This window comes from Podarcis bocagei (assembly GCF_964188305.1).
Source record: "Podarcis bocagei genome assembly, chromosome: 12".
Classification (NCBI taxonomy): Eukaryota; Metazoa; Chordata; class Lepidosauria; order Squamata; family Lacertidae; genus Podarcis; species Podarcis bocagei.
The window spans coordinates 5,898,752-5,925,694 of NC_138137.1; the positions used below are offsets into that span (position 1 = coordinate 5,898,752).

General features: G+C 41.9%; 1 protein-coding gene across 4 annotated transcripts in view; it reads left to right on the plus strand.

Moving 5' to 3' along the window:
- Positions 1-26,943, plus strand: part of AMPH (amphiphysin) — a 90,412-nt gene that overhangs the window by 22,161 nt on the left and 41,308 nt on the right. For all 4 annotated transcript variants that reach the window (XM_081165155.1, XM_081165152.1, XM_081165154.1 and 1 more), the window contains exons 2-3: positions 22,115-22,195; positions 24,918-24,972. In XM_081165155.1, coding sequence (XP_081021281.1) covers positions 22,115-22,195; positions 24,918-24,972 — 136 coding nt within the window. The remainder of the gene's footprint in view (positions 1-22,114; positions 22,196-24,917; positions 24,973-26,943) is intronic.

Here is a 26,943-nt window from a genome sequence, read left to right on the forward strand (position 1 = left end):
GCGAATTGCACTACCAGAAGTAATGTCACTGCCCTAGAATGCGTATGGGAAATTATCTTCTAGTTCTGTTTCAGCAAGCTTGTGATTTTTAAAACACAGCAGTCCTCTAGAATATCTGTGGTCTTCAGTTTGAAGGTGCTGGGAATATGAAAGCTACACCTGGAAGTGCACCCTTAAGAGGAAATTCCAGCAGGTATTATTTGTCATGCAAGTCAGCATCCAGTACAAAATAATAATAGCTGGCACTTTTATGCTGGGAATATTTCTGGATGTTGAAGGAAAGAAGGTACTGGGAGTGGTTTGGAAAATTTTGTTGGATTTAGGGTAGATCCCAAGGGATATGAATCAGGAGAGCAGTACCAGTAGTTAACTGGGAGGTCTCCCACCAGTGGAGAGCTCATCTTCAGTTCACAGCAAACTAGAGAACGTACACTTTTCAGTTAATAGAATTGGCTGCCAAAGAGGAAGCAGCTTACCAGAGCTTGGCTATAGAGGAAATTGGATATTACTGACATATGTGGGGAGCATTTGGAAATCATCATGCCAGAAGAAAGTGCTTTTGCCAAGGTTGGCGCTAAGGGCTGGCACAAATGGGCATATGCTAAGGGCCCACATCTCAGCAGGAAGCCCCCTGACAAGAGGCCCTGGTCATGGTCTTCTACCATTTGCAACCTGCTTTTCACAGACCTTTCTCTTCTAGCCCAGACAGAGCAGTAGACCGGGGGGGGGGGGGCGTAGTGGATGTTGCTGTCTGCTTCCTCATCGGCTCTTTGGTACTACCTGTTATGTACTGAAGTTCTCACCCTGGGCCAGCAGGGGGGATACTGTAGATAGTTTTCACTCAGGTCCACATATGCAAATAATGAATTGAAAGTGACGTTCAGTGATTGGATAGTTACAGTAGTAGATAGGTAGCCGTGTTGGTCTGCCATAGTCAAAATAAAAAAATTCCTTCCAGTAGCACCTTAAAGACCAACTAAGTTAGTTCTTGGTATGAGCTTTCGTGTGCATGCACACTTCTTCAGAAGAAGTGTGCACTTCTTCCTCTGAAGAAGTGTGCATGCACACGAAAGCTCATACCAAGAACTAACTTAGTTGGTCTTTAAGGTGCTACTGGAAGGAATTTTTTTATTTTGGATAGTTACAGAAAGTGGTTAATGTTGCTTTGTAGTTGAGCTCTATATAAGCAGGTTGGCTGAACCCTTCATAGAATCATAGAATCATAGAATCATAGAGTTGGAAGAGACCACAAGGGCCATCGAGTCCAACCCCCTGCCAAGCAGGAAACACCATCAGAGCACTCCTGACATATGGTTGTCAAGCCTCTGCTTAAAGACCTCCAAAGAAGGAGACTCCACCACACTCCTTGGCAGCAAATTCCACTGTCGAACAGCTCTTACTGTCAGGAAGTTCTTCCTAATGTTTAGGTGGAATCTTCTTTCTTGTAATTTGGATCCATTGCTCCGTGTCCGCTTCTCTGGAGCAGCAGAAAACAACCTTTCTCCCTCCTCTATGTGACATCCTTTTATATATTTGAACATGGCTATCATATCACCCTTTAACCTCCTCTTCTCCAGGCTAAACATGCCCAGCTCCCTTAGCCGTTCCTCATAAGGCATCGTTTCCAGGCCTTTGACCATTTTGGTTGCCCTCCTCTGGACACGTTCCAGTTTGTCAGTGTCCTTCTTGAACTGTGGTGCCCAGAACTGGACACAGTACTCCAGGTGAGGTCTGACCAAAGCAGAATACAGTGGCACTATTACTTCCCTTGATCTAGATGCTATACTCCTATTGATGCAGCCCAGAATTGCATTGGCTTTTTTAGCTGCCGCGTCACACTGTTGGCTCATGTCAAGTTTGTGGTCAACCAAGACTCCTAGATCCTTTTCACATGTACTGCTCTCAAGCCAGGTGTCACCCATCTTGTATTTGTGCCTCTCATTTTTTTTGCCCAAGTGCAATACTTTACATTTCTCCCTGTTAAAATTCATCTTGTTTGTTTTTGCCCAGTTCTCTAATCTGTCAAGGTCGTTTTGAAGTGTGATCCTGTCCTCTGGGGTGTTAGCCACCCCTCCCAGTTTGGTGTCATCTGCAAATTTGATCAGGATGCCCTTGAGTCCATCATCCAAGTCGTTGATAAAGATGTTGAATAAGACCGGGCCCAAGACAGAACCCTGTGGCACCCCACTAGTCACTCTTCTCCAGGATGAAGAGGAACCATTGATGAGCACCCTTTGGGTTCGGTCAGTCAGCCAGTTGCAAATCCACTGAGTGGTAGCATAGTCAAGACCACATTTTACCAGCTTCTTTACAAGAATATCATGGGGCACCTTGTCAAATGCCTTGCTGAAATCAAGGTAGGCTACATTCATTGCGTTCCCTTCATCTACCAGGCTTGTAATTCTGTCAAAAAACGAGATCAGGTTAGTCTGACATGACTTATTTTTCAGAAATCCATGCTGACTATTGGTGATCACAGCATTCCTTTCTAGGTGCTCACAGACTGTTTGCTTAATGATCTGCTCCAGAATCTTCCCTGGTATTGATGTCAGACTGACTGGGCGGTAATTATTTGGGTCCTCTCTTTCCCCCTTTTTGAAAATAGGGACAACATTTGCCCTCCTCCACTCTGCCGGGACTTCGCCTTTCTCAGTTCAGTTCTGTTCTGGTCTGTGAATAAACAAGAGCTGTTTGAAGAACCACTGTGTTTTCTGATATGTTCACCCACAACTTAACACTACCGGCTCACCAGACAGTAATGAAGAAGAGAAAAATGGCGGTGAGGAACATGATTTGTTGCAAGAGGGGGAGCTGTGAAGGGTGCCTTGCCCAAGGACCCTCCAAAATCTGGACATGGCACTGGCACCTGAAGGTGTTTCAGGTGTTACAGAAGGTGTTACAGTCCCTGTAACCCTGGGACTGAAGACTGCCTGCACCTCACTTTCAAGCTCTTGAAAAAGGACTCCTTCGGCAACTGACACCTTCTGCATCAATGGCTGCCTTGTGCTCTTCTTAGTAAAGTATATATTTATTACAAAATTGTGGCCTTTTGCAAAGTGATGCTGTGGAAGATAGGGTTGCCATATGTCCGGGAAAACCTGGACATGTCCTCTTTTGGGAGGCCAACATTCATTATTATTATTTTTGTTTAATAATTTTTATTAATTTTCCATTAAAAATATCCAGTCAATAACAAATCAAATCAAATCATAATCCAATTCAAAAGAAGAAGAAGAAGACCAAATTGCAATCCAAATTATTAATTAATAAATTTCAAACAGACTTCCTATATTCTGGACCTCTGAAGAATCATCTCACACAATTATATATTTCTGCTTTCTTCTTGTTGTGCTCATATTTTCCACATTCTGATCTTAAACTCAAAAGTCCTCAGTCCCTCGTTGATCGATTCTCCTCATGTTGAACAGCCACGCATTCTTTCATCTTCCAAGTACAGTTTGGTGTGTGTGTGTGTACGGTATACCGTATTCTCTTTTTATTCATCTGTCAATGTTTTTTGGGAGGGCAACATTCCAATCCAGACAGATTTTTACATTTTAAAGGAAATGTCTGGATTTTTTCGGGCTTGGGCTGTTCTGCACACCACAGCCGCTGCCAACCCAAGCCAGAGAAAGAGGCATGTGGGCATGGCAGCTCTGCATGCCTCTTTCACCAGCTCGGACTGCCCTCTTTTTTGCTCTTCATGATATGGCAACCCTAGTGGAAGATGTATTTTGGTTCTTCATGCCTTGCTGTGAACCACTTTGAATGTAGTGTATATTGAATGACTGAAATCACCAAAGAAGGGGGTTCATCCCTCTATGCCCATAGTTCTCCAAGGGTGTGGTGTCCCACACTAGTGTGAGAGGTGAGGATGGCAAGTGTGGCAGAAAAAGATTCAAGGACAATCAAAGAAACGTTTAAACATTTCAGTGCAGCGTAATATCAAAATGTGTGGTCCTCCTTTTGTAGAATATGGACAGATAACTTTTCCAAATGAGAGCGAGAACATCAAGTGATACTGAGGACAATTCTAGATGTGATCCAGAATCACTGTTCAAACATTTATAATTATATTTTGGGACTATTCATGTTCTTACGTAGCTGCATTGTTTTATACTGTCTGGATGTCCTATGATCATAAAATAAAGTAGTTGTGTTCTAGGTTTTAAATCAAGCACTGCTAGGCGCAGTTTCCTTTTGTTTTCCTTTTTTCATAATATTTTATTAGGTTTCCAAATTAATAATCCAATAAGAACCACATTATATTCTGAATTACAATACATTAAAAAGGGCAGAATATATTGCCAAATTATTTATCTTTGGGTGACTTCCCATGCTCTGAATTTCACGGAGTGCTAATCTGTTTCCTTTTGTTTTCCAACGTATTTCTTAATTTAAAAAATGGTGTGGTGCGAACAAATCTTCCTTCTGAAAGTATGACTCAAACTGGCTGTATAGACCAGCAGAGCCAACATCGTACTGTCTGGATATAGTTGGGCTCCCAGCTTCCATCACCCCCAGCCAGAATGGCCCAGGGTCAAGGATGCTATGTTTTGCTGGAACAAGGCCGTTACTATTAAATAACCTCTTAAGTACATCAGAACCATGCAAGATTTCTTTTTTAAAATTAATAATAATATTCCATCTGCTGGGAAGCATTCTAAGGACTGTACTGCAAAGGGTGAACATGAGATGTGTGTGATATTGATAGACTTTCTTCCAAGGTTGAACCTTAGTATAATGAGAATCTGATCTGCTGATAAGATAGGAGCATGAGCTAGATTCCTGCACAGGTAGGGATATCATTTTATTCCTGCAAAGCTTCTAGTGGCCAAGATAGACAGGTGATACCAGAAACATTTGCTGTTTATAGATCCTGTCCTTTTGTGACTCTTGATAAGTTTATCTGTCCAAAATGCATACCTGAGTGTTGTTGAATTCAAAGCTGACACAGCATGAAATTGCTTTTAGTACATTGCCCAACCCAGGCTTGGCAGCGCAGGATCTTGCAGAATCCTCATCCTTGTGAAACTCTTTCTACATTTTTCTCAAGTCCAAAGTTCCTTGAAAGCCATCATGGTAGAAAAGTGAGTTTTCAGGGTGAAGGGTGGGCTGAAAGGACTAGGAGGACTGTGTTGGAATCAGGCTTACTGACCCATGGAGTATACTTCCTGAATTGCTCAAACACTATATTCCCTCATGTGTGTCTATATTATGTGAGAGCCTTTTCCAGAGGAAGTCACACGTGAAACTTGAATGTGAGGTCTGCATGCCAGATTTGAGCTGCCCCATAGATTTGGCCCAGGGTTCCTTAGGCAGATTTGGTCAACGTCTTTGACTGGGTCTGTGGGCTATTCTCTGATGAATGCCATCTCCAATGGCTGGCTGGGCATGTAGGAAGCCACTCTGTGGAGTATGTAATGTAGTTTTGGATTTTGGCAACTTTCTCTGCTTTGGCCATGACGGTCCCTGACTAGGCATTCAAAAAATGGACGAAGCCTCGTTCCTGTCATGGCCTGTGTTGTTGTTGTTTAGTCGTTTAGTCATGTCTGACTCTTCGTGACCCCCTGGACCAGAGCACGCCAGGCACTCCTGTCTTCCACTGCCTCCCACAGTTTGGTCAAACTCATGCTGGTAGCTTTGAGAACACCATCCAACCATCTCGTCCTCTGCCGTCCCCTTTTCCTTGTGCCCTCCATCTTTCCCAACATCGGGGTCTTTTCCAGGGAGTCTTCTCTTCTCATGAGGTGGCCAAAGTATTGGAGCCTCAGCTTCAGGATCTGTCCTTCCAGTGAGCACCCAGGGCTGATTTCATTCAGAATAGATAGGTTTGATCTTCTTGCAGTCCATGGGACTCTCAAGAGTCTTCTCCAGCACCAGAATTCAAAAGCATCAATTCTTCGGCGATTAGCCTTCTTTATGGTCCAGCTCTCTCCCAGTCATGGCCTGTAGTGGGGTTTAAACTGGCCTCCTGCTTCCTACACACCTGTTACACAGCGAAGTAATAGAAAGTGCTCCTGTAAGAGATGGTATTGTGGCTTCTTCCTTTGTCGGCTCTCCCTGTTCTTCCCTTTCCATACCTGGAAAAGCCCTCCTTTGATCTTGGTAAGTTCATGGCTGCGGTACCTTTATTTAGGTACCTTCAACTGGCCATATGGGGTCGTAGCCACATCAAAAATGGATCGCAATAACAGCACACTCAAATGGATGGTGAAAATTTAAGAAAGGTGTTCCCCAATGCATGTTAGGATTAAAGTTGGATCTGAGGCTGGAAACGGGTGACATAAAGGGAATCAAACTATGTTTGTGGGGTTTCTGGAGACTTGTGTTTGTGGGCTCCTTCTCCTTGTAGCTCATGCAGTTGGGCTTCACTGAAGATAGTGGCCTTGCTTCTGTATAAATAGGCCTAGGACTGTGCTGCTTGCCAATGCATATTAGACTGTTTAAATAATCCTTCACCAACCACCAAGGGGAACAGTTTCTACAGCATTCCCATGTGGTTGTTATTGATGTATTTGACTATAAATTAAAATTCAGGGGGGGTGAAATGTATTTCAGTATAAAGGATAGACTTGAGTTATTATTTTTTTAAGGCCAAGGCTCTAGAGTGCCTTTACGACAAATAACTAGAATATTTTTTTAATAACTCTCAAATAGTGCAACCATTTGTATTGCTATATAATTGCATTATGCTCAGACTCAAACTCAACAGAGTTTTAAACTAATAAGCTGGGAATAGTTTCTGCTGCTGATGTTGCTTCCAGCTAAATAGAAAACTGTCTATTACATATAATGAAAACAGGCTTGAACCTCTTCTAATATGTAAACCACAAGTGCAAAGTGTCAAACTAATACCGGCATTTGGGAGGGGAACAAAGATATTTCCGAGAATCACTTGCCTCTAATTGATGTAATATGAACTATTTTGGCAAAGATAGAAAATATTTAATTTTTTTCCGTAGGATTGTTGGATTTTCTATGTTATGGGTGGAATTCAGTGCTGCGCTACAATGAACAATTCTTCTGCACAAACACTGCAGCTTGCCAGGGGAACAATTGCCTCCTCTCCTCCCATGTGATGTTCTTGGGGTTCTCCTTACACACACCCCAAGCCTATTGTGAAGAAGTATCTGAAGAAGTGTGCATGCACACGAAAGCTTATACCCAGAACAAACTTAGTTGGTCTCTAAGGTGCTACTGGACAATTTTTAAATTTATTCCCGAGCCAATTGTGCGGAGATGGGGGCACAAAGAGGGGAGTGGGGTGGGTAAAGCCCCCATTGTGAAGTTTTTGTGGAGGGGCTTCCACTGATAGGACTTGCTAGCTGAATTCCAAGCAATACTTCAGCACAGCAGCTTTCTGAATGCCGACTTGTTTGTTGTGGGCAAACTTTTTACGAATGAAAAGGTTAATTTGAGTGAATGTGAACTGAACGAATTCATTTTGCAAAAGGACCAAGTTGAACTGGTCCCTGATTGGACAGAATGAACTAGAACTAGTTTATTTCAAAACAAAATTTCCAAACACCAACTGTTCTTCCCTAAGGTCAGGTTCTGGATATTCCTAAAGAGTTGTCAGGAACAAGATAAGGAAGGTTGGTGGGTCCTTAACCCTCACCTTTAATTTTTATGGTTTAAAAACTATACAGTGTAACTTAGAACAATAGAATGCCTAAAGATTTTTAGACTATATCTAAATTTATAACATCAAAAACAAAGTGGGAAGTTTGCATTTTTAAACAAACTGTGCAACATGTACTGAAACACAGATTGCAAGACTGCACATTTATATTAAAACACTGAGAAAGTTGCTCATTAGGATATAGTTGATGGGCCCTTAACACAAGTCATCTCTGCACAAAAGGCTAACTCATGTGTCTTCAGAACAAAGGCAAAGGCTGGAGCTCTGTGAATCTTCGTCCTGTATCATTAGTAGTGATTAATAATCACAGGCTATGGAAGGAATGGATGCAGTCTTACCTGTGTTTTATGGAAGCCTGGGAAAGCATATATTTGCCTGTGTGCTATAAAAAGAATCGGAGGCTTGGAAACTTATCTATAGTTCCAGGCACATACCCAGCTTCAAAAGTAAAAAGATCATCAAAATGTTATGGATCAGATTCCATCTTTCAAAGCCAAACATCAAAAGGATACAGCCAGCCATGTAGAAGGCAAAAGGAACTCTTTGACCAGAGAAAAGAAAATATCTAGTTTTTCCCCGTGAAGAAAACAGTGTTTGGGGTTTTGGGTGTTAAGCTGGGTGCCAGACCCCCGTAATCCTCGGATCCAGCAAATGTTAGGATTTTATCAAGGCTTCTAATTCTTGGAATAACCAGGCTAGCCTCCTGGTGAGGTAGTAGAAGGTGATGAGCCATTAAGAGGGGGTTAAGGGGCTCAGTGTGAGACAGCAAATGGGTGGAGCCCCCTCCCTCAATAGAAAAAGCAATGTCTGAGAGCAATGTTTGATTTCTGTTTGATTCCCAAGCTGTGGCTATGGGTGAAACCCCTTTTGGGGTGTGAATGCTGTGAACCTCTCCACTGTAGGCTCAGGTTGCATATAAAGACTTCATAGTCTCTGCTGTGCCTCATTCCCAAAAGGAAACATGAACCCCGAGTAAATACATGGAACCCCTCGCAGCGCTCCGAGATTGGGGCAGTGTGCAACTGGCTCTCTTTTCCCCCGCAGCCAAAGCTCACCAGAGCTCAGCTCCGGCACCTCTCAAGGGGGCGCCTTTGCCATTCCAAGAGAACAAGGGAGAAGTTCATGGTGAGCCCTGGCACCCTTTTCTTCTAAAAACATAGCACTGCGTCCAACAATATGTATGGTGCCAAGTCTTCTTGCTTTCATGAGACACACACTTTGCAATTACAGATAGGTAGCCGTGTTGGTCTGCCATAGTCAAAATAAAAAAAATTCCTTCCAGTAGCACCTTAAAGACCAACTAAGTTAGTTCTTGGTATGAGCTTTCGTGTGCATGCACACTTCTTCAGATACACACGAAAGCTCATACCAAGAACTAACTTAGTTGGTCTTTAAGGTGCTACTGGAAGGAATTTTTTTTTATTTTGACTATGGCAGACCAACACGGCTACCTATCTGTAACTGGAACCATGGAAGGCACCACATTGAGCCGCATGAAATGGAAGTCCATCAACCTCACCAAGAAACTTGCACAGGTACAGACTGATATCTTCTTTCTTACTAAATGGAAGAACCTGGACATTATACCCAAGGGTCTTAGAATTAAGAACCCTCTACAATCCATGTATCCCACTGAATATGCAAGAAAACTATGCAACACTTTCTCTAAGGAGAGCCCTGGTCTGAACAAAGACATTGGATTCTTATCTCATTATACATGACTAAGCCATTTCTCACCTTCTCACCCCTTGCCTTTTCCTGTAAGACCTATTACAGTCGTTAGAGTCGTCAACAGGCTCATCTCAGCTATCTGCCATTCTCCCATTCCCACCACCCTTCTGAGTAATACCCCTCCCCACCTTCTCACTATATAGAAGGATCTGGCAACTTCTGTTTCAGTGTATCTGAAGAAGTGTGCATGCACACGAAAGCTCATACCAAGAACTAACTTAGTTGGTCTTTAAGGTGCTACAGGAAGGATTTTTTTTATTTACACTTTGCAATGTTTCTGAGAGCAGTGGTTCAGATGATGGTCTGGGGTGGTGTTGCTTGCAATGGAATATTTTTGTTATTTAGGCATTTTAATCTTTTCTTTACCTCATTCAGACCACACTATCTTTCACCTCACTTTTCCTTTGCTACTGCTACTGGCATGTTAATTGTATCATGCTTGGGGATCTGGAAGCAAAGCCACTGAGTGCGTGCTCTAATTTCTGGGACTTCCAGAGCCTTTTCCCCCCCTTGTTATTTTATTTTTTGAACAGCAGACATGTTATCTCACAATCCCTTTTTGATAATCCACTCAGTTTCAAATGAGAGATACAGTTCCAAAGCTAGCTACACAGTACATCCCAGACAATACATTAAAAACCTGTCCATTTTATTATTTGATACACAGTGCATACACAGACACTGATGTAGCTACCAGGTGTTACATTGCTGAGTTTTGCAAATGCTGAGTTAAATATTTAAAAATCTAAGGCTCAGAAAAAACTTAATATGGAGGCCAAATGGCCAAAATATTGGGAAATTTTAGAACAAGAAGGAGACAAATTGAAATTGCAGAGTTTTGAGAAATTAAAAGATAAAGTGCGAGACTGGCTTCATTACTATCAGATAATGGAGGCATATAACTTGGATAACAAAATTGGCTTCCAGGTGGAAAAATCAAAAATAGAAACAGAACTGTTAGAACCTAAAACTAAGATTTTGTCAAAGATGTATAACTTGCTGTTGGAATACTCAGGATGAAACGGTCAAATCTGCTATGATTAAATGGGCACAAGATGTTGGACATAACATTATCCGAGACCAGGGAGAAGAGTCGGTGGAAGAAGATTGGAAAAAGTTTAAAGATTATTTACAGAAATACTGTAAAATTAATGAATGTTAGAATGATGTTGGATAGAAACTAAGTGGTCTTTAGCTGTAATGCTATAAGAGAATATGAGAAAATGGTTATTAATAGGTAAAAAATTTAATGTTATAATATTTTAAAATTGAAGATTAAGATGAATGAAGAGGGGAGGGATTTGCTGAATTAACAATTTCAACTGGAATACAGAAAAGGGAGGCATGAGGAGGTCCGGGAAATAAGCAAATGAAAAATATGTGACGGAAAGACTGAATTGTTTTTAACTATTTTTATTTTGTATTTTTCTTTTTTCTTTTTATTTTGTAATTTCTTGAAAATCTCAATAAATATCTTATTAAAAAAAATATTTAAAAATCTGTGAAGCAGCATGGTAGTTTTATTTTGAACACAGGTGCTGTTGATTGCTTGGAACCTAAATGTATGTAGTAAAACCAGTCAGTATATGTTCTTAGGATTGTGGCACAAGCTTCAGAGCTGTTAGAACAGAGGTGGCTACCCTTTGGCTCTTGACATGTTGGACTTGAGCTCTCATCAACTCTAGTCCACATGGCCACAGGTTGGCTCCCACTTCTCAAGTTGGAATATAAGAAGTTGCCTTGTTCTGAGTCACACTCTTGGTCCATGTAGCTCGGTACAGTGGTACCTTGGTTTACGAACAGCCCTGTTAACAAACTATTCAGTTTACGAACTCCGCAAAACCGGAAGTAGTGTCTTGGTTTGCGAACTTAACCTCGGTCTAAGGACGGAAGCTGAACGGTGGAAGAGCACCGGCGGCGGGAGGCCTCATTAGGGAAAGCGCACTTCAGTTTAAGAACTGTTTCAGTTTAAGAACAGACCTCCGGAACGGATTAAATTCATAAACCAAGGTACCACTGTACTGTCAACAAAGCAGCTCTCCAGAGTTTCAGACAGGTATCCTTCCCAGCCATACCTGGACTTGCCCAGCTCATCAGCCAGAGAGACAGAGATGGATGTTGACTGCAGTTGCTTTAAAAAAAAAAAACCCATTGAAAATAAATAAAGATACAATTAGCATGATTTATTTGGATCAGTCAAGGTCCGGAGTATTAATAGGTTTGAAACTGAGTGGAAATGTTTGAAATGTCCAGTAATATTATTCACCTGCTCTTTTGTGTGCTTCTCTTTTATGTTTGGATTGCATAGTTTATTTATATCGATATTTTATAAAAATCTGAAGTATATTTTAAAAATCAGCTCAATAATAAAACAACAACAACTGCAGCTGTTTGGCACAGATGGAACGTGACACTTGCTCGTGGAATTTAATGCACATTATCCTCTGCTTGTGTGTGTGGTTAAATAATCAATTTCTGCTTGACCTGGATAAGGTTTGGAGAGGAAATCCATAAGCAAATATTGCCTTGTGGGCTAACGGAGCTAACAGCACGTAAATGCTTTACCAGAGCTTCTACAGCAATGATAAATCACCAGTCCCTTAATTTTTCTTTACAAAGCAACAACGTGTTCTGTACTCAGCAAACTCACAGAATAAAACAGGCATACACTTGAATGTCCCTATCTTCATCCGAGAAATGTTGGAGGGTATTTTAATGTCAGGATTCAAACTGTGGGCTCAGGTGTTGCTTTGTTATAGTGGAGGCTGACAACTGCTTCCCTTCCCCCAGTGTTTGAGGCAGTAGTAGTAGTAGTAGTAGTAGCAGTAGTAGCAGTAGTAGTAAGCATGCTGTTAGCTTTTGAAGGTGCTCATTATTAGTAGGATGTTGATATTGTGCATCAGCCTTCACTAACTTGGTGCCCTCCATATGTCCATATGTTTTGGACTACAGCCCCTGCGTCATGCTGGTGATATGAAGGGTGCCATATTGGAAAAGGCTGATGTACATTAGCAAATGTTTCTATTTTATCTAAGCTACTTTATTGGATCACCTATCAACTGTCGAGGCCATTATTAAATGCAGTAATATCCAGCTTACACCTGACTGTGAGTTCTTTACAGTACTAGTACAGTGGTACCTCGGGTTAAGTACTTAATTCGTTCTGGAGGTACATTCTTAACCTGAAACTGTTCTTAACCTGAAGCACCACTTTAGCTAATGGGGCCTCCTGCTGCTGCCACACCGCCACTGTGCAATTTCTGTTCTCATCCTGAAGCAAAGTTCTTAACCTGAAGCACTATTTCTGGGTTAGCAGAGTCTGTAACCTGAAGCGTCTGTAACCTGAAGCGTATGTAACCCGAGGTACCACTGTATCTCAAGAGCTGCTAGAGCTGCGATAGCATGCAAAGAGCTATTGGTTCTCATTGACTCAAACACCGTAAGCAGAGCTGCTGATTCACACATGCATGTTCTCTTTCAATTACTGCAGTAACAAGTGGCAGCTTTGTGTGTTTGGCAGTGTGTATGAACGAGCCATCAGAGGGAAAATGCCGCAGGCAGAATTTTGGAATGAGATGCTTTCCTGTGGAGTCAGATTACACATTCAGCTGCGAGGCAGCAAAATGTAGGTGTGTATTAGAAATGGCTTCCAATCTGTCATGTTACCAAAAAGAGTGTTATGGAGAAGAACTGGAAGGAGGAAAATTGTGCAAATTGATGGTGATTTGGCTGTATGCTTATTTTGGGTGGCATCTAATGCTCTTCTTGGGAAGCCAGTAAGTTCAGTGTAACCTCTCCCCTCATGTAAAACTGCTTGATCACCACAAATTAAAAGATTTAACCTGTGCTTAATAGGATTTCACACCCTCAGGTTGCTGAGTTTCCCTGTCTCTGACTGCAGAATAATTCCTGCTTCATTTTTATATTATTCAAGCAGGCCATTTTTGAAGGAATAGAGGTAGCAACGTTCCCTCAGGCTTTTGGCAGTGTGCATTTGAATTTCATGAAGTAGTAATGCAGCAGATCTTGGCAGACCTCCCAGCCTTTGGTTCAGGCGTGACTGCAGTAACAATTAAAAGCAGAGGTGTGACGAGGGGCAGAACCAGAATCCTGATTCCAAGGGGCTGTTTGTTCTTTGCAGCTAGGAAAGGAGTGGAAACTGCAGGTCACAGCTAAAATTCTACCCCCAAACAAACAAAACTTCAAGCAGCTGAAATCTCCCCATACAATATTGGGGATTGCTTCACTTCAGTGGGAAGAGAATTGGATATAGTTGTGCAAGAGGAGCCAATAGATATTTGGGAGTAAAAATAACAAGTAAAATAGGAGACCTGAACAAAAATAATTGCAGAGTCTCTGTGCCATGAATTTAGTAATCTGCTCCTGTAATGGGAAAACTACTTTTGTCTTTGCTAAACAGGGTGTCCACAGTAAAATGGCATTGTACATCTTTCCCTGGTCACTTATATCTGTGGATAAAGATCTGCTGATGGTGACACATCTCTCTGCAGTGCAACATGCTGTGGCTCATACATAGACTAGAGTAACTAGCTCTGGCACTTGGTGGTACTTCATTGTTTAGTTGTTTAGTCGTGTCCGACTCTTCGTGACCCCCTGGACCAGAGCACGCCAGGCACTCCTGTCTTCCACTGCCTCCCGCAGTTTGGTCAAACTCATGCTTGTAGCTTCAAGAACACTGTCCAACCATCTCGTCCTCTGTCGTCCCCTTCTCCTTGTGCCCTCCATCTTTCCCACCATCAGGGTCTTTTCCAGGGAGTCTTCTCTTCTCATGAGGTGGCCAAAGTATTGGAGCCTCAGCTTCAGGATCTGTCCTTCCAGTGAGCACTCAGGGCTGATTTCCTTCAGAATGGAGAGGTTTGATCTTCTTGCAGTCCATGGGACTCTCAAGAGTCTCCTCCAGCTCCAGAATTCAAAAGCATCAATTCTTCGGCGATCAGCCTTCTTTATGGTCTAACTCTCACTTCCATACATCACTACTGGGAAAACCATGGCTTTAACTATACGGACCTTTGTTGGCAAGGTGATGTCTCTGCTTTTTAAGATGCTGTCTAGGTTTGCCATCGCCTTTCTCCCAAGGAGCAGGCGTCTTTTAATTTTGTGACTGCTGTCACCATCTGCAGTGATCATGGAGCCCAAGAAAGTAAAATCTCTCACTGCCTCCATTTCTTCCCCTTCTATTTGCCAGGAGGCGATGGGACCAGTGGCCATGATCTTTGTTGTTTTTTTATGTTGAGCTTCAAACCATATTTTGCGCTCTCCTCTTTCACCCTCATTAAAAGGTTATTTAATTCCTCCTCACTTTCTGCCATCAAGGTTGTGTCATCTGCATATCCAAGGTTGTTGATATTTCTTCTGGCAATCTTAATTCCAGCTTGGGATTCATCCAGCCCAGCCTTTCGCATGATGAATTCTGCATATAGGTTGGCACTAGTTCTCTGCAATTTTATCATTTTTCCTGATGTTTTCCCTTACTCATCTTTATCCAGCTAATACACTCAGTTGTTATTAATTCCAGTTCAGGTAGGAACTACACTGGTTTTTTTTAGCATCTGGACAATGCCACCCATATACAAGCTTGTGTTTTCAATATTTTTACAGATGTTTTGCCCCATTTTCTCCTATTCCTTTTCCTTTTTAATTTCCTTTTTAATCAGTTTAATTTTCACTTATTGTTTCATTTCCTTTTTCCTTTTTTTCCTTTTTCCTTTTCTGCTTTTCTTTTAATTTGCCAGGCATTCTAAATCTAAAATAAATAACAAAACTAACAAGCCAACTTCATCTACCTTTTGGTAGGTCAATAATTTTTAAGAAATTATTGCTTTTGTCTACAGACCATTAAGAAATTAAAAGGTTCAAGTGTTTCAAAATAGAAAAGAAAAGAAAGGCCATTAAAAAATGTCAAAGGCTTTTTTCCTTATCTATAATGTCAGCAAGATGTCCTTTAAAGTTTTGGACTTATAATCTCTGATGGTATGTTATATTTTCCTATGTTGTTGCTCTTTTTTCTCCTCCATTAAAACACTGTTTGATCTTAATGTGTATATTTATATCCAATACTATTTAACATCCTTGCTAAGATACTGGTAAATATTTTTAGTCATCCTTTAAAAGTGATAGACTTGTATAATAAGATAGTAATACCAGATCTTTACCTTTTTTAAAGGAAACACTGCAGTTATGCTTCTTGCCTTGATTATGCCAACCTATTTTTCATCAGGATATTGCTTTTCAATGGGGGGGTTTGAATAGGTTTTATTTATAGTAAGTTTGAAAGGGTTTTATTATACTATTATATTTACCACTCAGGACCTGGGGCTTTGTTCTCCTCTTAAAGACTTAATGGATTCCAATATGTATTTATTTCAAATGGGTTTATCTAGTAATTACAATCGGAAGCAAAAAAAATTATACCAACCAATTTACTTCAGTAAACACAAGATCTTTCAATGAGGGAATAAGCAGAGGAATTGCAGATCATTTGAAGAAAAAACAACAGATGGAACAAATTCTCCCAATAATGAGGGGAAATGATACAGCTAAATCTCTTTATATCGGCACATTTAAAAAATATAGTATTCTAAGTTATATACCGGTAAGTCAAACAACCCAGATAAAGAAGAAATAGTGAAGTTTATATGTGAAATAAATAACAGGAATATTTGAATTCTTGCAATGCTGAAAAATGGATTTGCCAAGTCTCTTTTGGACTATCAAATGTTTTTTAAAAAGGCATTGGAAAGTGTGATAACATTGGCACCCTGAAGTTTTTAAATACACACACACACACACACACACACACACACACACACACACACCCTTTCCTGATGATCATTGTGAACTGGAATCTCTGATAGCTATCATTAGAGCAGATTCATAGGCAATTAGTTTGTTAATGAGCTGCTAAAAACATACATATTAAGGTGGACAGCCCAACTGAACATGTGGTTTCACTAGAGCAGTATTCCATTTTACTATTTTCCCAAAGATATGAAAAGAGGTGAGTTTTGTTAGTGGCCCTGTTCTCTTTCTTCCCCCTCCCCCAAATATAGGACAGGGTGGACTTGGATTGGATTGTTTTATATTTTGCTGTGGCTTTTTCATTTACATCAAACCCTGGATTTTTTAATTTCAGGTGTTAACTATGGATATTTTCCCTCTGGTACAAAGAAAAAAACCATGTTTGGGTCCATCAAATTTATATTCTAAACAGACTTGTGTGGAAGGATTGCTTGTAGGGAAAAAAATGCAATTAAATTTAGTACATCTCAAAACGACATTGGCAGTGATTTGGATTAAGATGGACAGAACTTTTAGAAGGCCCAGAGAGCAAAAGAATCAATTAATTTAAAGAGAATCTGATTGCATCCAGTGTGAGCAGCCTAATTCAGAGTAACTAGTAGGGCTCTCAAGTCTGTGAGAGGGTATGTCCAGCAACACAGTGCTATTAACAAGCCAACGTTTGTGCTGGGTGGGTTTCATGCACAACAGCTCTAAGCTTATGGTAGTCAGGAGGGATTCTGAAGGTAAAGGGACCCCAGACCATTAGGTCCAGTCGTGGCCAACTCTGGGGTTGCGGCGCTCGTCTCGCTTTATTGGCCGAGGGAGCCGGCGTACAGCTTCCGGGTCATGTGGCCAGCATGACTAAGCCGCTTCTGGAGAACCAGAGCAGCGCACGGAAACGCCGTTTACCTTCCCACCAGAGTGGTACCTATTTATCTACTTGCACTTTGACGTGCTTTCGAACTGCTAGGTTGGCAGGAGCAGGGACTGAGCAACGGGAGCTCACCCCGTCGTGGGGATTCGAACCGCCAACCTTCTGATCGGCAAGCCCTAGGCTCTGTGGTTTAACCCACAGCGCCACACACGTCCCAGGAGGTATTCCAGCAGGTGCTTAAAGGTTAAAGCAGAAGGCAGCTGCCTGAATCTCTATTGGCAGAGCATCCAAGAGGAACCTTCAGACTGGGATGGGATTATGTTCATACTCTTTAATGAAAGCACTTCAAACCTAAAAGGGTGACTTGTTTGCCACCAATTGTCCATTGTTTAGAAACCCCATCCTTTCCAAAGTAGACAGCCTAAGAAAGCTGGCTCTTAGGGCGCTCTTTTGACTGTCTTGCCTGGTATGTCTTCTCCTACCCTTTAGCCTTTCAGACTCCTCCCTCTGAGTGAATGTTGCCTCTGCTTCCACTTTTTTTTTTGCTTTTAAATTGCTTTATTGAGCTTAAAAAACAACACAAAATCAAAGTTATCCATAATAAAAAATGAACAACAAACAAATTATCAATGTATGTTATACTTTATCACAGTCTTCTTTTGGTTTCCAATGACTTCCTGCCAATTTCATGTAGCTTTAAATATGTATTTATCTAGTGCACTATTCATCTCTATTTTTAATAATTACTTAACAAAGATAATGTACTTTCTTAAACTTATTCAGTGGATTACAGAAGCTATTCAAAGGCTGCCACAGACTTCATACTGTTACAATCTTTAATGTAACTTTTAAATAGATACCATTTATTAAAAAATACTTGATCTGCATGGTCTCTTATTTTTCTTGATAACTTAGCCAGCTCTGCGTATTCCATTAATTTTTGTTGCCACTCTGACTTTGATGGTATTTTCCCTCCTTTCCAGTTTGAGGCTATTAAAATTCTTGCAGCCACTGTCGCATAGAAAAATAGTTCCCTTGCATTTTTTGGAATGCCAGGACCTAATATTCCGAAAAGTAAGGCTTCTGGGGTTTACATATATATATATATATGTATACACACACACACACCCTTAAGCATTTTTTAAAGTTCCATATATATTTCATCCCAGAATTCCTTAATTTTTTTGCATGTCCACCACATATGCAGCATAGATCCCACTGCTTCTCCACATCTCCAGCTTTTATTTGATATGTTTTTGTACATTTTGGATAATTTTAAAGGGGTCCTGTACCAACGAGACTGCATTAAAAAAAATTCTCTCTGTGTGTAGCAAGCAGTGAAAATCATATTACCGTATTTTTCGCTCTATAACACGCACCCGACCGTAACACGCACGTAGTTTTTAGAGGAGGAAAATCCGTAGGCATGCCACCCATAGGCATTCCCTCCATAACACGCACAGACATTTCCCCTTACTTTTTAGGAGGAAAAAAGTGAGTGTTATGGTGCAAAAAATACGGTAATTTTCCAGAGGTTTCCCCAATCCTTCATTAAGATATTATAACCAAAGACAGATTTTACCTCCTCCTCCTTGACTTCCCATTCAAGGAGGAGTCGGTACACTTTAGAAAGTGTCTTTACTTTTGAGTTAATCAGGTCATTCTCTAGTCTAGATGGTTCTGTTGTGAATCCTTTTCTTTTGTCTACTTTGAATGTCTCATACAATTGATGGTATTGGAGCCATCGCCGCTGCTTCCACTTAATAACCTGAGCCAGTGCTTTCTGGGAATAATACAGGGAGCTGCCTCACACTGAGTCAGACCACTGGGTCCATCTAGCTCAGCAGTGTCAACATGGACCAGCAGTGGTTTCTCAGGAATTCAAACAGGGAATCTCTCCAGCCCTACTTGATGTGCTGGGATTGAACAGGGAATTTTTCTGCCATGCAAGGTAGCAGGTGCTCTTCTAGTGAGCTTTGTCCCTTTCCCAGCAGAAAGTGTTTGAATCAGTGCTCCACAAACTAAAATGTGAATAGGATTGGAAAAGCAATGTGGTCACCTTTGAAGGTCAGTTTCCTTTAGTACTTGGGTGTTGTGTCCCAACGTGTTCTTCCCTCCAGACCAATATAACGTTCTCACCTATATTCATGTATGCTGCACCCTACGGAATTCTTTTCAGTAACTGCCTGACATTGACGGAATAGCTCAGTCAGTAGAGCATGAGACTCTTCATCTCAGGGTCGTCGGTTTGAGCCTTGCATTGGGCAAAAAGGTTCCTCCATTGACAGTCCAACGCTACAATGCTATATGAGTCTGTGGCCACCTAGGGAAGGAGCTTGTGCTCTGCTGCATTTATTATTCTGAGTTCTGTTTCTGTCCAGTGAGTAAGAATCAAAGCACCAGGGGCGCCATCTATGGGGGGCCAAGGGCTCAAAAAAATTCAAGGAGGGGTCCACCCCCCGTATTCTGTGGCCTGCCCGCTGGGACTTCCCACAGACACGCAGGCCCTGTTGCGCCTTCCTGCAGCCATGACAAGTCCTGTCTGGCCTCCTTGCTGCTGCAGAGCTACTGCTGGATTTATACAGATTTGAAACTGAAACTCCATGTTGTTGTTTTAAAAAAACACCCTTAACAAAGGGCAAGATCACATGGCTTGGTTGCCATGGGGATCATTGCTCAGTGTTCTGCGTGAACCATGTAGCTAGTAACCCAAATCCACCTTGCCGAGTTTCTGCTGACGCAGGAATTTGGAGGCTGGAGAGCAAAGGGAATGGAATGCTCTCTATGTCCATGTGACCTGGTTTATTTCCAGAGCCATCTTGGGAAACTTCTGCTTGGTTGCAAACTGGGAAAACGAAAAGGCTACTGTATAGGAACATGGTGTTTTTATATTTACCGTTAATGAGGAAAGGCAAAAGCCTGTAACTGGAGACTCACTTGCTTGTGGTGTTTCTGAAGGAAGAACATCCCGATTCTGAGTTTATTCCAGATGCGCAAAACAAGGATTCCGTTTACTCGGCCTGCCCAGTAGTATGTCAAACCATTCAAAATCAAATAATTATGCTTTTATGTTGCTTCTTGGAGTGAGGCAAAGCCAGATGTTGTATCTGATGCATGGCTGCTACCAAGAGCAGCACCCCCTGCCCACCCCAAGCCTGCTTTTTCTCTCTTCTGTAATGCCTAGTAATACAGAAAGCATAACATGACATTGATGGTCTGACTTTTCCCATCTCCGCTCCCACCTTATTGGCGGCTGCTTGTATATGGAGGAGTTCGCTGTGGAAATACATCGCCATTTGCACCCAGCTGCATTCTCCTTTATTCCTGCTCTTGCATCTGTTGCCAAGAGAATGAAGCTTTATTCCCAGACTGCTTGTGATCACATTAGCAGGTTGCTGCCACCCTATCCTTAATCCCATTAGACTTCACAAGGGCATCTGTTTGGCCCATGTAGCTTGACTAGGAATAACCCAGAGTTTGCTGTGGGGAGACTTAAGTGCACTTAGCCCAAACACTGAGAACACATAGAGCCTTCAAGGACATTCATATTTTACATTGATTTAATGCAGAAATACGCTTAAATGGCATAAGTTCTCATCAAATGCTGAACGGCCTTCAGCAACATGTCTAAGGCCACTTAGATGTTTAATCTGTAGTCTTCCCCATTTTCAGATTGTGACCTTTTAGGGAGCCACCTTTTAAATGTTCATCTATACCTGGCTATCTCCTTTCTCTCTCTCTCCCCCACCCTCTTCTCCTTCTCTTGAAGACATAAGCAACCCTAAACCAAGAAACAGAAAATAGTGGTAGCACCATTGATGAGGCCTACCATTGGTAGGGGCAAAATGAAGTTGTGAGTCATGACCCACCAGTTGGGGATCAATGATCAAGGGTAGAGAGTCTGCAGTGCTCCAAAAGTTCATTGAATCATAGAACTGTAGAGTTAGAAGGGACAACGAGAGTCCAACCTCCTGCAAGGCAGGAATCATTTGCCCAATGTGAGGCTCCAACCCACAACCCTGAAATTGAGTCTTGTACTCTTACTGGCTAAGCTGTTGAACTCCAACTCTCATCTGCCGGCTGGGGATCAAGAATGCTGGGAACTGTAGTCAAGCAATATCTGGAGGGAGAGGTATCTCCAGCCCTGGCTTAAATGGTCCTCTGTTTTGATGGAAAACATGGAGTAGATAATTCTGTACCCAAATGAATCCATCATGTAGGAAAATCATGCTTTAATTTTGTGCTGCTTGTGTCTATACATATGTAATGCATCTCCTCAGCGCATTCTCATGAGACCTGCAGAATAATCCATAACCACATCTCTTAACTTTCACAAAAGGTTATCTTATTCATTAGTCTCTTCCTAGGGCAAGATCTCAGTATTTTGTTAAAAGTCCCTCTTGTTCCTTCCTACCTTATTTTTTATTAATAAAGCTTTTTCATAACACTGTTTTATGTCCAATGTTATGTACTGCTAGCTCTAAACTAAGCTGAAGATGATTTCATGCCTCATTAGAAGTCAGACAATTTCAAACATTTCACTTTCTCCATTACTGTGTGTTTAAAATTCCATACAAATTAGAATAATGCTGATCACTGCCGTGTATAATGAACTTTAACATGTAGGGGGAGGCCTAATCAAGTCTGGGTTTTAAGACCATGCGCTGAGACAGAGGTTATTGTTCCGAATCTCTCCCACACTTTGCTGCAATGGAACCTCTGGGATTGTTCATCGACAGGAAGATCTATCGCTTCATAAAAGCAGGACAAGACCCTTGCTGGCTCTGAAAGTGTTTCTAGCCGCCCACACAGGCACAGAAAACGGCTCTATGATTTGGAATCTCTACTCTCCCCACTTGGGGTTTAGCTTTTCAAACAGCAGACTCAAGGACGTGCATTTGGGATCAGTGTTGCACTGTGGTGTGCAGCAGGCTTGAAATATAAGAATAAGAAATGTTATGAGCAAATAATAAATGGAGGGGGTTAAAGTAATGTCATTGTTCTGCCGAGATTTTGAGTGCTCTGCTCGAGGTAAGACTTTGCTATTTCCTTCTCTCTCGTAGGTGCTTCAGAAGCTGGGGAAAGCTGATGAAACAAAAGATGAACAGTTTGAAGAGTATGTTCTGAACTTCAAAAGGCAAGAGGTCAGATTCTTTGATGTTGATGACGGTTGGCTTTTATAAGCTTTTTATGTCTGTTTGCATGTAAAGTTGTAAGGCAGGAGTGGGAAGCCTGTGGCCCTTCGGATAGTTCCTGGGCTGTAACACCCATTGCCCTTGGCTGTTGGCCATGCTAGCTGGAGCAGATAAGATTTGTGATCCAGCAACATCTGGAGAGCCAGAGGTTTCCCCATCTCTGTTGTAAGGCAACATGGGAAACCAATGCTGGGGGGAATTGTAGGAGCTAAAGCTTTCAGACTTTGTTCCGTCTGTTTGTCTGTCATGGATGAAGAAGAGTTTGGATTTGATATCCCTCTTTATCACTACCCTAAGGAGTCTCAAAGCGGCTAACAGTCTCCTTTCCCTTCCTCCCCCACAACAAACACTCGGTGAGGTGAGTGAGGCTGAGAGACTTCAAAGAAGTGTGAGTAGCCCAAGGTCACCCAGCAGCTGCATGTGGAGGAGCAGGGAAGCGAACCTGGTTCACCAGATTACGAGTCCACCGCTCTTAACCACTACATACTAGATCCTTTACCTATTTGCTATGGAATGCCTACATGTCTCCCACAATGCCCTCTAAACTTCATGGGAGATACAGGCCAAGCCTCTTTGACTTCCTTGTGACCCCACATGGACTGTACCCTAAAATACAATACTCCCCTGTAAGGGCTGCTAGGAGTTGTCCTCTTTCAGGGAAGCTTATCCACCTCAGACTCTCAGGGCAAAATTTCCACCACCACCCAGAGACAGGCAGAGGACTGTTGGTTGGTTGCTTTTCCTTGCGGTTGCTGCTTGCCCACTTAGAGAATTAAGTGCATGGTAGCAGTACTGCTAGAAGCAGCAGCTGCTCTCTGTCCTTCGACTCTGAACAGGAATGTGGAAGAGAATATGCCACCATAGGTATCAGTGTGGTGCTGAGGTTCAATATGTTAACCAAAACTCTATGGACAATTGGACTTCTCTGATTTCGCAGTGCAGTTCTGCAAGCTGAATGTGTGCACGCTTTTTTAGTGAAAATAGCAAAAATGCATTGTATTGGGGCACATATTAGGAAAAATGCCCACAAAGAGATGTACATTTTTTTAAAGAACAAGTTGAGGTGGATAGTGCTCAGGTTCTTTAAGAAATTAGTCTTACCCTCGCATAAAATGCTCCCAAATCAGCAGTTCTTAAGACTGACAAGAGAAGCAATGGTAATAAATCAGGACTGTGTAGCTCAGACTGTCCCCAAGGTTTTCTCTTTTACTAGGAGGCATCAAATTAAAAAATCTGACAGTTCCACTCTTTGTGTTGGATTCACTTGGGGAACATCCATTTGGGGCCATGGAAGGGAACGGCCCATTGCCCCATAGATATGAAAGCAAGAGTTAGGTCCTATCCTGGTAAATTGCAAACTAAATTGTGAATTTTTATTCTTTTATGGTGTGTTGCTGTATGCTAATGTGTCCCATTTTTGTGGAATATAAACCTGTTCAACCTTCTTAACAGCCATCTTAATGAACATGTGTCTGATTTCCCAGTTTACAGGTGGACACCCCTCAGTGTGTGTGTGTGTATGTGTGTGTTTTCTTGTGCTAATGAAGTTTTTTCTTTTCATGCTGATTAAAGAGTATGCTTTTGTAGTGTAGGTAAGATCCCCAGGCAAAATTCTGACTACAATCTGACACCTTTACAGTAGCTTCCAAGGAATAATTTAAAGGTTATCAGGCAGCCAGCAATGGGTCTGTAGGCCTTTCATAATTACACAGTATATTCAGCGTATCATGAAGAAGAGCTTTCTAACTCTAAAGGTCTCCTTAAGGACTTTTGACAAGAGCCTCTTTCTTTTGTTAATACTCCTTTGATAGAGGCAGATTGAATCCATAATAGAGGTAGCTTGCAGCACATAAGAAGTTTCAGTGGATTCCCATCCCTCTCTCTGCTTTTTGCAGAAGTTGCAATATGCACTCCCACATTTTTTCTGGGTTGCTTTTTGTCAGGGCTGAACTGGGAGCAGCTGCCGGAGTGGAGCTGGGAGCCAGGAACCAGGCGTTGTGTCAGGAGATCAAGACAGGCACACCAGAGCCAGGGAGACCGTCGCTCCCCAGGCAAAGAACTAGGGCAGACAGGAAGCCTTTTGTAGCTCTACCTGCCCAGGAAGCCCTAGGGGCCAGGATGACACACAGATTGCATCCCTTGTGACTTGTCACGTGGAGCAGGCACGTTCTGAGCTGAAATGGAATATTTCTGGCTCTGTGGCTCTGGACACTTCTTCAGATTCCAGTTCCTCAAAGCTTCCCTGAAAATTCAACTCAGTAAGATGTGGGTTGGCGCATTAGAGTCATGGAGCTGTGAGGCTGGTAGGAGATCAGAAGTTCATCTAGTCTTACAGTGTGTGCTGAGGCAGGATCTTTTGAGCCAGCTTTCCTTTCAGGCAACAACCATGTTATCTGCTGTTTGTTTCAACCATCTAGAATTCTTTCTTTGCTGTAGACCCCAGCTATACTACTCTTTTGCTCAGTAGATACCTTCTGAAATTTTGTTTGTACTTAAAGTGGAAGAACAGCATTGGTGTTTCTTTCTTAGTGTTCTTATTGAAAGAAAATGCTGCATGCAGATAGCTAATTATTTAGAGATATGGGAATGCCCTTCATCTCTCCAATAGATCCACGTTTGTTCCACTGTGTTGCATATGTGATATGACATTGCTTCTTTAATTGCTTTTCAGGCAGAAGGTACCAGACTCCAGAAAGAGCTCCGGGGATATTTAGCTGCCATTAAAGGTAATTGCAGTTAAAATGCATCTTTTAATTTTAATTTTCGCTGCAAATTTTAAAAGTTCAAATGAATCGTTTGTTTTGTAGATCTTATAATGTACAGTTAGGTTGCTTCTAGATCATGGGTAGGCAGACTAAGACCCAGGGGTCGGATTCTGCCCAATCGCCTTCTCAAGCCGGCCTGCGGACGGTCTGGGAATCAGCGTGTTTTTACATGAGTAGAATGTGTCCTTTTATTTAAAATGCATCTCTGGGTTCTTTGTGGGGCCTGACTGGTGTTTTTACATGAATAAAATGTGTGCTTTTATTTAAAATGCATCTTTGGATTATTTTGGGGGCATGGGAATTCGTTCACCCCCCCCCAAAAAAAAATAGTCCGGCCCTCCACAAGGTCTGAGGGACAGTGGACTGTCCCCTGCTGAAAAAGTTTGCTGACCCCTGTTCTGGACAGTTGCTTTTTCCAGGTGCCACAGTGTCATGGCAGATGACTAAACGCCAGGGGTTACCCTTCCCATCCTGTTTCACCGCCTGAGGCGAAGTGAAAAGGTCTGCCCCCCCCCCCCCCGATGAAGCCTCACTTACTGGGGTTTCACAGCAGCAGCGCCTTCTTCCAGCGAGTTTATCATGAGATCTTGTGGAATTTTGGCAAGGTCTCGCTGGAAGAAACCACTGCAGCTGCCACTGCCACACAACCCTGGTAGCAGGGTCAGGTGGGTGGCATTGCCCCATGGGATTCTACCGCCCAAGGCAGCTGCTTCAGCCAACCTAATGGGCAGGCCGGCCCTGCTAAACTCATTCACTTGGAAGAATGCGGCTGCTAGACTACATGGGCTGCCATGATCAACATAATGAGAAACGCCAATCTTGTTACTAAACAGCTGAACATCCATAACTCTTTAGTGTGGTGCTCCCTCCCCGAATATCAGTTGTGTCTGTGCTATCTGACCAAATAAAAACTGGAATCTACTCTAGGTTTAGGATAAGAAGAAAGGCACTTTAATCAACCAGGTAGCTGAATTCTACTTTAGACTAGAGTGTGTGCACATGGCAATCAGATTCTTTTTCAACAAGTAGGTCAAGTATGAACAGCCAAAGTTTCAGGAAGGCATTTTTGATAGGGTAGTGGGGAGAATTAGGGAGTTGTCATCCATACCTTTGCAGGGTAGCATGTTGGCTTCCCCCGAACTACAGTCTGAGGAGCTGGAAGAAGGTTTGCAGTGTCAGCTTCACAAGTGTCCTAGTTTGTTAACTTGCATTTGATAAGTTTTATGTTTGCTTTTGAATACTAGATGAAGGACAGGTTTATAAGTGGATGAAATAAACAGCTCCAATATTTTTAAGGGCAAATATAAGGGCAAAGCTCTCCAAAGTACGGCCTTCTTGAGATCCCATCTTTGATGAGATGATTCCATCCTTTTGTTCACACCCTTTCCCTGTGCAGTTTTGTCAAGAGGAACTAAATGAGGTGTAGAAACTGTTGCAGCCACTAGTTTTCATTTGGGAGAGGTGTGAATATGTAAATATATAATTGGATGTGCCCAAATAACTATTTTTTTGGTTGCCTGGCTTTTAATATAGGTTTTGTTTTGTTTGACCTGCTTTTGGAGCAACAGCAATGGATCCTGGATAATTGCTGCCAGTCTGAGTAATAATTCTGGGCTTAATGAGTCAATGGTCTGACTTGGAGTGAAACAGCTTTATATTTTTTCTTGCTGCCTTGAGATCTGGCCATAAATATTTCTAGTATCTGCTTATTAAATGGAATGATTCAGCTAACTAGCAGCAAATGATACTGTTTCAGAAATTGATTCCACATATTAATTGCTTATTCTTTCATGTCTGGTTCTGACTTATCTCTGAACTTGTTTCATTTAATTTATCTACCACTGTGGCAGTAATGGAAAAAAAACAACCTCAGAGTAAAGAACCTAATTTAACTAATCTGCTCAAGATTTGATAATGTGCCCCTTGTCCCAG